The sequence below is a fragment of the Semicossyphus pulcher genome, unplaced genomic scaffold, assembly GCF_022749685.1.
Source record: "Semicossyphus pulcher isolate SPU_LCO1_2020_fin unplaced genomic scaffold, fSemPul1.0.p SCAF_8, whole genome shotgun sequence".
Classification (NCBI taxonomy): Eukaryota; Metazoa; Chordata; class Actinopteri; order Labriformes; family Labridae; genus Semicossyphus; species Semicossyphus pulcher.
The window spans coordinates 14336070-14349061 of NW_027211759.1; the positions used below are offsets into that span (position 1 = coordinate 14336070).

At 42.4% G+C, this 12992-nt stretch overlaps 1 protein-coding gene across 1 annotated transcript; it reads left to right on the forward strand.

The window, feature by feature from the left end:
• The first annotated feature begins 299 nt into the window (after nucleotides 1-299).
• On the forward strand, nucleotides 300-11463 carry duox (dual oxidase). Its single transcript, XM_069686901.1, has 30 exons — nucleotides 300-482; nucleotides 598-799; nucleotides 1669-1835; nucleotides 2124-2187; nucleotides 2554-2650; nucleotides 2799-2889; nucleotides 4031-4133; nucleotides 4274-4446; nucleotides 4551-4726; nucleotides 5068-5186; nucleotides 5268-5405; nucleotides 5510-5623; nucleotides 5726-5928; nucleotides 6233-6418; nucleotides 6657-6882; nucleotides 7784-7877; nucleotides 7972-8147; nucleotides 8237-8306; nucleotides 8459-8500; nucleotides 8657-8835; nucleotides 8916-9146; nucleotides 9225-9324; nucleotides 9407-9456; nucleotides 9543-9670; nucleotides 9786-9939; nucleotides 10087-10319; nucleotides 10406-10564; nucleotides 10662-10817; nucleotides 11128-11256; nucleotides 11341-11463. Exons 1-30 carry the CDS (start codon nucleotides 315-317, stop codon nucleotides 11461-11463), a joined length of 4251 nt encoding a protein of 1416 aa, XP_069543002.1. The 5' UTR covers nucleotides 300-314.
• Nucleotides 11464-12992: the final 1529 nt, after the last annotated feature.

The window sequence follows — 12992 nt, forward strand, 5'->3', positions numbered from 1 at the left end:
TTTTAAAATGACTCACTGACAAAGACACCTGAACCTGTTGTTGAGAGATGTACCAATATGGCGCTCCGATACTTTCCCACACAGTATCGAAATGAAGGTACAACACAAAAATGAGGTATACGTTTAGATTGCCAATGTAAAAGTTAAGTAATAAAGAAATAGGTTTAAAAATGAATGTCACAAATTAGGCGTAACATTATCTTAAAAACTGGTAATATGTCTAGGTATTGTTACTAATTTATTGTATGACTCAGATCACTGTTTTTGGTGTAATAACTTATTTCTACTTCTCAGGTTATCATGTGTCTTTTGAAATGTTTGACACGAGAGCCCCTGGGTGTCCACCTGAGTTCATGAACATCCCAGTCCCTAAAGGTGACCCTGTCTTTGACCCTTCCGCTACCGGAAAAGTCCTGCTGCCCTTCCAAAGAAGACTGTGGGATAAAGACTCCGGCCAGAGTCCGGGTAACCCTCGCATACAGGTGCTAATTGTGACTTTAATTATCAATATGAAATTGTGTTAATGCTGCCAAACTGTGACCAGGTAATATGAACAGAAAGGTAAAAAATCATTTGAGACAAATACAACACATGCAGGTGAACATGGTGACTGCATGGATAGATGGCAGCTCCATCTACGGCCCCTCCACGTCCTGGTCTGACTCCCTGAGAAGCTTCTCTGGAGGGCTCTTGACTTCAGGCTCTGAGAGGAACATGCCAAGTCAGACAACAGGACGCAGTTTCATGTGGAGCGCTGCCGACCCCACGACAGGAGACAATTCACCAGAAGGCCTTTATGGTGAGACAGTTTATACGTTATACTTCAGATCTGATCTGTGGAGTTGTAAGCTGCTTAAAAGGGTCCTAAACTGACTCAACTGAACTGAATCAATTCACTCAAACAAACTATAAAACATTATTTCCTCCTGAATATTATTATTAAATGTTAACTGGGCTCAATCCCAAGCAGTTGAGCTCAGTGACATTTAATTCATTATCTTTAAAGCAACAGAGATCTTTCCTAGTAATATTATTGTTCTGTTGTTCACAATAATCTGTTTGGAGTATCTTAAGCAAGCTGCCATTACACATAACAGGTCCCTAAATCTCACCAACTCGCACTCAAACTATCTGGATGCAAATATGTATCTTACTTAGGTAGGTAAATACTTTATGATATTGTGAACTGTAAACAATCTTGTACGTGACCTATTTTGTGTATTTTGGCAATACCTACGCAATCGATGGCAAGCAGCTGAAGTCAGACAACAAGCAACAGGAATTTCTTGCAAACATTATTTCACGCAGGTCTGCTTTGGCCAGGGTTGAGTCAAGAGAGGCCCTGCCTGACGTATGTTGTGACTCATTGATTGTTGTGTCAATGGCTTGTCACACTCACCGCAGTAAATCCCTCCTTCTTTAGCCAAGAGAATGCAGCACAGGTGTAATGAAACCAGTGTTTTGTTGCTTGTTGACCCAGTTTGTGGTCAAAGATCCTCATCAATAAATATGATGGGTGTTTGAATTCTGGGGCGTAACCTGTAAATAATATTCTGTAAACATACTACCTGTTGTCTGTTTATTGTGTGGTAGCTTTAGTGATTCTCTGCTCTACTTCTGTTGGAGTAGTAGTATTCCCTTATATTGGTGCCTTCTTCTTGTCTCTAGTGTTGGGAAATGCTTGGGCCAATGAGAACTTGTTCACGGCAGCAGAGGGGATCATCTGGTTTCGCTACCACAATTATGTCGCCACCAAACTGCATGGGGAACACCCAGAGTGGTCAGACGAGAAGCTGTTTCAAAACGCCAGGAAGACCGTTGTGGCCACATTCCAGGTACATGGAAAAGTGTCACCGTACAGGTGCTGATTTAATTCGCACTCTAGAGGAGCGAGGTTGCATTAAGTGGTCGGGATTTTCTGCGAGAATCATCCTGAGCAATATTACACACATGTAACTAAAACACAAATGAATGCTGAAAGAGCAAGTTGCAATCATAAAACCAGGTTTTATATGCATAGAAAGGGTAAGAGTATGATTGCAGGATACATTATCAAACGTGCAGTTTCAGTGTGCATACAAACAAGCTGCCTAAACATCTATCCCTCGTATTTTTGCACCCAGAATATCGCTCTCTACGAATGGCTGCCTGGATATCTTGGAGACAAAAAGCTTCCTCCTTATCCAGGTAAGAATCATCCAGAGTGCGTGTGTGCGCACAACTGGAGGAGAACAGGTAATGCACTGGTGACCACAAGCCGTGGTGAGGTGAGCTAACGTTGGTTTAACAAATATGTGCTCCCTCAGCAGAGCATCAACCCTAAGTCTCATTTCTTTGCTGAATAGGCACCCACAGCCGAAGAAAGTTAAAGAGACTGTGGTCAGATGAGCTTGTCACCTAGATCACTCTTCATTTTCATAGACTGCTAATGTTGCCTCACTTTGACCCTTTGATAATGTTATAAGGAGTTTAAGGAGAGTTTGTAAATTAGCTTGTAGTTTGTTCAGTTCTCGGTCTATTGCTTGAATAATACTGAAATGTACCTGCACACAGGCTACCAGAAGTTTGTCGACCCAGGGATCTCTCCTGAGTTTGAGGCTGCTGCCATACGATTTGGCATCACTATGGCCCCACCTGGTGTTTACATGAGGTATTGTGCATATTTTCCCCATGGCATAATGCGAAACATCACAGCAGCTATGTTTACAGGGGCTTTAGCTGTGTGGACACTGTAATACACGGCATCTAAAATAGAGCGTGCACTAACCTTTTCAAGGCATCTATCTTTTTCTCCACAGAAACAGAACCTGCCAATTTCGGAAGACTGTCAACACAGATGGCAGCTTATCTCCAGCAATGCGTCTTTGTAACAGCTTTTGGAAACGTCAGGTGTGTAATTATGAAGCTTTCTGCAAGTGAAAGGAAGAATTTCACAGTGAAATGACTGGTTTTATTCTTTCCTTTGAAAGCCACAAGTTTTTGTCAACAAACCTTCTCTTCACCACTGATGCAGCTTACTTTTTAAATTTACTTTACGTCTAGTACGCCCAACTGACTTTAAAAAAAAAAGAGCAGGTGAAGTCACATTACAGGAGCAATTGGAAAGAACCACTGTCAGTCAAAGCTGGTGTTCTCTGTGATTATTACACACAATAATATTTAGAAAGTGGCGCCATAGCCGGGGAGAAAGTTGTGCAAACAGCTTGTGGTTTCACCCATTCTACATTCCCAGCGTGCATGGCGCTCCAGACAGTACAGAATCTGAAATACGACGAGAATATACCCGTGGATCGTCTATAAAATCTTCGGTCTTCAGTCTACATTTCAAACCTGACGATTTTGAACGAGACATGACATCAGAGGCGGGCGTCCTAGATTGAGGATGTTTAGTCTAGCAAGCTCCGTGGCCTCTGCCAGATGACGCGTTTTACGTAGTCTGGTGAAGGTTTTCCAGGGCCCATTGGAGAAGCGGATAGCGTCCTCCAAAGGCACACAGCAAAATTGCACTTTTGTTCTACCATAATGGCATTAGCTCCCAATGTGGCATGATAGCACTGAGGTTGAAAATCGGCAAACTGGCCCTTTAAGTGCTTTGACGTTGGAGAAGCTGTAGCAGGATCTGTGTGGCTTCAGAGGCTGGGTGTAAACCAATGTTTGAGCACAAACGGGCCATTTGTTGACATATGTTGCCTTTTTTAAATGACAGATAACTACCTGTATATCTGTAGAGAAAAGCAACTTTGTTGTGGGTCTGCAGTCTGCAAAGTGATAAATTCTCAGCTATGTGTTTTATTTTACAGTTAGTGCCTTGCCCAGTAATAGTAGTATCGATATGAGGTTCTACAAGGATACAGAGAGCAAAGTCTGACTCGCTGTAAGGGATAATCATTTTTTCTCTGCAAATTATCTCTCTAGAGAATTAGTTTAGTCTCCTCTCAGGATAAAATATGCCTGTTTTGAATGGACTCTCTCCTATTAGAGAGAGGTGATGTATTATGAATGAATCTGTATATTGTCCCTGCGTTTTCAGAGAGTCAATGTGAAGACAGGCCAGGACGTAGACGACCTCCTCATGGGCATGGCTTCCCAGATAGCAGAGAGAGAAGACAACGTTGTTGTGGAGGACCTGAGAGGTTTTAAATCCTTCTTATTTAATTGATTCAGATCAAACAATCATACATATTACAAAGGAAACTTCAAATTTTTATTCATTTACACATACTGAAGTTATAAACTAAGATTCCCTGCGCTGAGCTGCTTTGCACCCTGACAGACTTCATGTACGGACCCATGAGGTTCAGTCGGACAGATCTGGTGGCCATGACCGTCCAAAGAGGAAGAGACTTCGGCCTGCGTGGTTACACTGAGGTCAGACACGCTCTGGATCTGCCTCCTGTTAAGACTTTTGAAGACATAAATCCTGAGTTGAACAGCACAAACCCAAAGGTAAAACTGAGTCCACTCAGAAAAATGTGATTAAAATAAAGAATATGATCAAATATGAAGTGCATGGAAGAGTTAAACTGTGAGTTAAAATGTGTCTTCAACAGTTGTTCCAGGATATTGCAGAACTGTACGACAGAGACGTCTCGAAGCTGGAGCTCTTCCCTGGAGGACTGCTGGAGTCTGCCGATGGTCCAGGTCCAGTTTTCTCAGCCATAATCCTGGACCAGTTTGAACGCATCAGAAACGGAGATCGCTTCTGGTTTGAGAACAAACATAACGGGTAATCTTTGAAGAAACAGCTATCATCGTATCTATTCTTCAGGGCTGTGTGATCACTCTCATATTAGCAAAATATGCGTCTGATACTTACAATGGGGCAAAAATAATTGGCCATTGCCTGTGCTCACATTTACTCCTGCCATGTGAGCAGACTCAGGACCCGACGCTCGGTTTGTAAAGAAGCTTGGCAGACGAAAATCACACACAATAAAGCTGCAGAAAATTACCCTCAGTCGACCGTAACATTCCGTAGCCGTCTCTTAAATATTGATTGTGATAACAGCAGCTGTTCACATGTGTCAATAGTCTGTCTACAGTTGTGTGCTTTGTGGTGTTTTCCAGTTTGTTCACAGATGAGGAGATCCAGATGATCCGTAATGTGACCTTTCGTGACGTCCTGATTGCAGTCACGGAAGCTGAAGCCTCTGATATACAAAGAAATGTGTTCTTCTGGTTGAATGGTACACGTGTCACCTTATTCGATTCATAATAGCATGCATGACATAAAGAATAAATAAAAAACAGTCCCTCTGTTGCTACAGGTGACCCTTGTCCTCAGCCCACGCAGCTCAATGCATCGATGCTCCACCCCTGCACTCAGGCTACCAAACTTTATTACTTTGATGGGAGCAAAGTCAGCTTTGGGATATTCATCATTGTTCTGTTCCTCTTCCCTGTTGGTCTGTGTCAGACTCACAAACATGCTCAGCTGTAACGCACATGTCACTCATCGTTTGTTAGTCTGTTTCACTAATAATAAGGTTTGATTGTTTTACTTTCACAGTGAGCTTTCTAGTGGCCTGTATGGTGGCGTATCTCCGAAAGTCCAGGTACAGGAAGTACCAGAAAATAGGAAAAGCTGGGGACAGAGCGGAGCAGCCAGCTGTGGGAATACATGGTATGAAATAATCTGTCTAATATTGTAATTGCAGTGTTTATAATATCTCCTGTATACGTCAGGTTTTACAATTAGTTTACTGACTAATTTTTTGCTCTCCAGCCAACGAGTGGCTCGGCCGTAAAAAACCCCTGCATCCTGTCAGCGTGGAGGTCGACGAGCAGAGGAGGCTGCAGGTCTCGGACAGATCTGGGTCCGCTCACCGCTGCATCAATCTCTGCAACCAGGACCACCTGAATGTCCTCCTTTCCAACAACCGGGGCCAAAAAGCTCTGCTGCTCAAAGTTTCAAAAGAGTACGACCTGGTGAGTAGCTGGGGAGGTGAGCGAGGTTGGTTTGCACCCCGAGTTGTAGGAAGGAATCTAAAAAAAATAAGTGTTGCTGCTCTTGCACCTTGTGTCAGCGTTTACAACCGAGTTCTGTGTTCACATTCAAGATAGTTTGCTGTTTAAGCACATACAGCTTTCTCCCTTTTGCTTCTACTTGTATTTATCCTCTCATCCAATTGTTGATGCAAGCATGATTCTGCAGATGTACCTGCTCTACATCACTTTTATCTCCCTCTAGCCCTGTTAATCTTCTCCCGGCGCTCCCTGTTTGCACATCCAGGTGCTGTTTTTTGATGACGAGAGCAAACGTGCCGCATTCGTCAAGCATCTGCGCCCTGGGGTGACGGACATCAGGCAGGAGATTAGAGTGAAGGAGATGAGAGAGGAGGAACTGCTGAAGGAGGCTTTAACCAGAGAGCAGAGGGCTCAGATTGTGGAAACTTTCATTCGACACGCTTTCTCTCAGGTACAGTCAGCCTCTGGATGTTTACATCATCACCTGTGCTGTAACAGCGCCAGCAGCTTTAACTCGCCCACAAAATGTCGTCAGTCCTTGTTTGAGGTCAAATTAGGTCCGACCTCCAGCCAACAGAGCTAATTGTTGGTCATGATGGTGACCTCATCAGTGATGGAACTTCAGCAACCTCAGCTAACGTTGGTGATGTTACTGATGACACTGTGATGACGCTCTCTCTGGTGCACAGGTGTTGGAAATTGAGAAGTGTGACGCCGGGGACATGAGTGGCGTTTCCCACAAGAAAGCCAAAGAGGTTCTCCAGTGTGAGCTGGCAGCGTCTGAGTTTGCTGATGTTCTGGGCCTCAAGTCTGACTCCTTATTTGTGGAGTCCATGTTCACACTGGCTGATAAAGATGGGAACGGTTACCTCTCCTTCCAAGAGTTTCTGGATGTGATGGTTATCTTTATGAAAGGTAAAACACACGACTCCAAAAGGCTTTCAGAGCTCATAGAAAAGAAAGAAACAAAATGATTTTTTCTGCTTAAAGATGAGAATTTGATCAGAACAAAGATTTTTCTATATAAAAACAGAACCATTTAATTTTACCATGACTTATGGAAGCGTGGAAAAGCCTCTGGAGCTGCTATTAATCCATCATGTGAAACTTTCTGCTAAAAGTCTCCAGTTAGATGCAAATGACAATACATTTACAGAATACCTCTTGACATCAGATAAATGCATTTATACATAAATGTTAGTGAAAGAGCAGCTCCTGTCATGTTTAATGACATGTGCTTGCAATAAAAAATTGTGTCTGATATGTTTCTTTTGCAAAATACGTTCAATTACCTTCTCCTTATAATATATAAAATATACATATAAATATAAAAATATAAGTATGCAAATGTACAACCGTCCCCTTCGTCGCGAAAAACACGCAACTGGTTAAAACTTAGCTAGCTTGAAATGTAGAAAATGAGTTTGCAAACATAGACGGTCACAGCTGGCTCGCGCATCAGCAAAGTGGTTGTCATAGGTTGCACATAATACTATGCATAGCGTCACCCCGTCCATTAAGGGGATTGGCTCCTTAAGTTTGTGACATCACAAACCCTGCCAATCTGAAAACGTGTTGTTCAGCCTGTCTTTGGTACACTGCAGTTTAAAAGCAGACGGGCCCAGCCATGGAGATGACTGCTGATGTTGTCCCTGATATGTCTTATAGCACATGAAAAACACCACATGGAGATGTTTACAAGGTTAAACACTTGATTTCCACTGGAGGGGGCTTTAAAACTAGACTAGAAATGATGTGATATTTAGCCAGAGTCAGTAAACAGACCTACAGTATATCATTGGTCTGTGTGTTTCAGGGTCTCCTCAGGAAAAATCCAAACTCATGTTCTCCATGAATGACATTGGTGGAACCGGATTCTTATCAAAAGAAGAATTTGAAAGGATGCTCAGGTTTGATTGATTTTTATTTTCTTTTTGTTTTTTATGACTGCACCAATTTTTTTTCTGTCTCTCGGTTCATCCCGGTCCTTTTGATGAGTTGCAGGTCTTTCATTGAAATCTCAAACGGCGCTCTGTCAAAGAGCCAGGCAGAGGACGGCATCAAGGCCATGATGCAGGCCGCAGGCTTTGATAAAAAGGAGAGAATCACGTGGGAGGACTTCCACTTCCTCCTGCGGGACCACGAGAAGGAGCTGCAGTTTGCTCAGCTCAATGTGAAAGGTTGGAGAAAGTTTTGTTTAAGAAGATCTTTTTTTTAAATCTCTGACCTTGTCTGATACATTGCTGCGTTTGTGTGCATGCGTGTGCAGGCATGGAGAAACAGGGGAAGAAGCGGATAAGCCGAGACCAGAGAGTGTCCTTCATCTGTCCAGGAAACAGGTATACAGGCTGTAATCACTCACCCAGATCACAGATTTAACGGCTGCTTGTCACGCTAGAAAAAAACAGCCCTGTCAGCACAGTCGCCTTTTCACTTATTTATTGAATTTAACACCCCTTGTGATCATTGTCTCATGTTTTGTTTTCAGCAGCAGCAGCAAGACAGAGGGTTCGGAGTTACGAAGACGGAAAAAGTTTGTTTTTTGTTTAATTTTTCTGCTCCTGTAAATTCTTTGTATTAGTTGTGCATTTGATTATTTTCACAATACAGAGGGTAAACATATTAGATACTAATTCTCTGACAGACCGAACAAAAGGGTATCCACTTATTTGTGTCTGTACATCTTCAGGCTCGGTATCAACACTCCAGATGTCTATGTAAAGCCCAAGCGTGAGCAGTACATAAGAAACCCAGTTCAGCAGAAGATCCAGCAGTTCAAACGCTTCATTGAGAATTATCGCCGTCACATCGTCTGCTTCATCATCGTATACGCCATCACAGCAGGCGTGGCGCTGGAGCGATGTTACTGTGAGTGGAACTCATTCTTCTCCTTGTTCTGCTTTCTCACTAAGTCCTTCTTAATCTTTAGCATCAAACGCTGTTTTCAGACTACGCTTTGGAGACTGAATCTACAGGCATGCCCGAGACCTCAGTGGTGGGCATCGTTGTGGCCCGCGGGAGTGCGGCTGCCATCTCCTTCCTGTTTCCTTACATGCTCCTCACTGTGTGTCGCAACCTCATAACGCTGTGCCGCGAGACCTTCCTCAACCGATACATCCCCTTTGACGCTGCCATCGACTTCCATCGCTTCATGGCCATGAGTGCCATCGTCCTCTCAGGTTGGTAACATTAAATGATAGCAGAGAGTCGTACTGATTATTTGCTTGAGCTCACACCTATTTCTGCTCTGATTGCAGTGGTTCACAGTTTGGGCCATGTGGTCAACGTCTACATGTTCTCCATCAGCAACCTCAGCATCTTGTCCTGTCTGTTCCCCAAAGTCTTCTCTAACAACGGGTAATGTTTGAGAAATCTCCTTCATTGTATATGTTTACTTTGCAGAGTTATTTAAGCTGATTTACACTGTTTTCCTTTTTAGGTCTGAACTTCCTCAGAAGTGGTCGTGGTGGTTCTTTCAAACTATTCCAGGTATCAAAGAAAGCTGATTGTTGACCTCCATTGGAACATGAAGTGCTCGAATTTGACTAAAATGTGTGTTTTTGTCCTTTTCTTAGGAATGACTGGTGTTTTGCTTCTTTTTACTTTTTCGTTTATGTACGTTTTCGCCTCCCGTTATTTCCGTCGCATCAGTTTTCGTGGATTTTGGATTACACATTACCTTTACGTCGTTGTTTACATTCTGGTAAGAACTTTTCTGGCCTTAACGCACCCATAATGTCGTCTGCTGTCAGGGGGGGTTTAATGATTGGAGGACGTTTTACAGATATTGTGATGCTCGCTTTGTTTTAATTCAACAGACTGTTATTCACGGCAGTTTTGCCCTCATCCAAGAGCCCCGTTTCTACATCTACTTAATTCCCCCTGCGCTGCTCTTCCTGCTGGACAAACTAATCAGCTTGAGCAGGAAGAAATCAGAGATCCCGGTTCTCAGGGCTGAGCTGCTGCCTTCAGGTGACGTCCAAGAGAATGTTTAAAATTCACTTTCTCTCCTCGATTTTTACTCATTAAAAACACTTTTCCATCCTCGTAACTGAAGTCACTTAATGTTTGTGCAGCGTGCGTTGTAGTTCACACTCCCCTCGGCTGTCATACCTGTAGGTGTGACACATCTGGAGTTCAAGCGACCACAGGGCTTCGTGTACCGTTCTGGCCAGTGGGTTCGTATTGCATGCCTGATGTTGGGCACAGATGAGTACCATCCGTTCACTCTGACGTCAGCCCCTCACGAAGAGACCCTGAGCCTGCATATTCGAGCTGTGGGGCCCTGGACGAGCCAGCTCCGAGAGCGCTACACCGAAGAAAGCCTGCTTGAGATAGGAGCCTATCCAAAGGTAGGTTTACAGGGAGTGTGTTCTTCCAGCTTCTCCAGTGTTTGTCTTTTCATGATGCTCATATTCATGTTTCACTTCCTCCTCAGCTGTACTTGGACGGCCCATTTGGTGAGGGCCATCAGGAGTGGATTGACTTCGAGGTTTCGGTTCTAGTGGGTGGAGGCATTGGAGTCACCCCATTCGCCTCCATCCTCAAAGACCTTGTGTTCAAGTCCTCCATCAAGTCCAAGATTCAGTGTAAGAAGGTAAATAAGTCCACATGACCTTTTCTATTGAATCCTATATTTTGGTGTGAAAGAATCTCACACTCTAAACAACCTCTTGTTGAAATCCACTGATCAGGTGTACTTCATCTGGGTGACGCGAACACAGCGTCAGTTCGAGTGGTTATCAGACATCATCAGGGAGGTGGAGGAGATGGACACCCAGGAGCTGGTCTCGGTCCACACTTACATCACTCAGGTGGCCGAAAAGTTTGACCTCCGGACCACAATGCTGGTGAGATTTGCAATCCTTTTAAAAATGTAACCAAACAACTGTTGACCAAAACATGAACGTTGTAAACATTGACCTGAACCTTTTTTTATTACAGAACTTGTTAAATGTTTCGGAAAAATGCTGTTTTGTTTGAGGATACCACACTGATATCTGTGAGGAATATTTGAATTTAGCAGGACGTTAGCCTAGCTAAGACTGGGGAAACGGCTATCTGAGAGTGAGCGAATAGCAAATTTCCTAAAACTGCTGCTTTAAGATTATATAACAATGAAAACATTCCCTCACCATTCTCTTTGTTATGTATGAACAGTATGTGTGCGAGCGACACTTTCAAAAAGTGTGGAACCGCAGTCTCTTCACCGGCCTGCGGTCAGTCACCCACTTCGGACGTCCTCCTCTGGTGTCCTTTTTCAGCTCACTGCAGGAAGTTCACCCTGAGGTCAGAACTTCATCTAAACTTTGCCCACTTCAATTAAAAATTCACGATTTATTTTAACTTTTAAATGTGTATCTTTTCCCATAGGTGGGTAAGATTGGTGTGTTTAGCTGCGGACCGCCCGGACTGACCAAGAACGTGGAGAAAGCTTGTCAGCAGATGAACAAGAGGGATCAGGCCCATTTCATACACCACTACGAGAACTTTTAACTTTACTCTGGAGTACAAAGTTTCACAAAGAGCAATGAGACACTTTGAGCTGGAGAATCAAATTACTTGTAACAGTTTATCAATACTTTCCCTCTCAGAATCACTGCGCTATTGTAGTTTTGATTTAATATTATTAAATGATTAGTTATGTCTTGTGGAAAAATAAATACTTGTTGAACACAGATTAAAAGGGTTGTGTCCTGTGCATCTTTATTTTGGCATGAATATCATTGTCACATAATCAGTCCAGGGTTACTTCATACAGGATTTTATTTAAAATGATGTTTGTTACTGATGTAACTTCACTAAGCTGCTGTCGTTATGGATGTCTTTATGTTACTGAGTTCTTGTCCTTAAAATATCTTCGTAGGGGCCACGTCTATAGGCTGAACACATTTGTTTGCATATCAAACATGTTTGCAAGTACTAAATTAACTAAGTAAATATCATGGCACCAAGTGCAACTTCTCGAGCAGGATACACAGCGGTTACTGGATGTTAAACTTGAAAAAGACGTTAGACTGGAGCACGAGACAGAAGTTGAATTTTGGTTGGGTTTAAAAATCAGCTTGATTTCAAAACCCAACATTTGACTTGACATTACCCTCCAACATTGGATGGATGTAGAATTTAAAATCAGGTTGCATTAATACCCAACGTTTTAATGAACAAACAGGAGTTATAAACATGAATATTATTCCCTTTTTTACAAACAGTCCAGGAAGAGAAATGTTACTTCACACAGGATTATAACAAATTTATGTCATTTTTATTCCTTATCTTACAAATAATAATTTAGAGTAGAGCAATGATGTAACTAGAGCTATCTGCTCTCATGATGAATGATACCGAGCTTGTGTGAAAAATCTTGAATAAATACATGTTTAACAATTCTGACTATAGAGTTTACTATCAACAGCAGGCATCCTCAAACCCCAAACCATTTTTAGTGCCGTACTCAGCTCAAAGATATTACAGTAGCTTTGGATGTTACGTCTTTCTTGTTGGCCTTTGGATTATGTAAGGACCTGTGGGGTTTTGTGCAGAAGTTTTTTTTATTCTGCTGTTGGCTCCTTCTGTTGCTCTTACCTTTGGACTAAAATTACACTTGAATTACCTCTCTTATTAACTACACTTGAATTAACGCCCTAATTTGATTTGTTGGTTGAGTGATAAGCCAGATAGCTCCACCACCCGGACTAAGAACAACTGGTGAAGGGAGACTTTTTTTTCCTGGTGCCACCACATAAATGTATTATAATTGTTATTATTTAGGATTTATACGTTTTTATTTAGGATATTCTTAAACAAATTGCACATTTACTTTTTTAGTTTAAGAGAGACGTGCTAATATAAATGTTACGCTACTGCACAGCCCAAGATAAACAGGCTGAAGACATGTATTTGTTTATCAAATATTATAAATATAACTGTTGAAAGAGTATTTAATTAAGTGAGTAAATGTCATCGTGTTCAAGGGAACTTGAGCAGGATACCCGCTTGGTACTGGGCTTCAAAGTAACTTCATA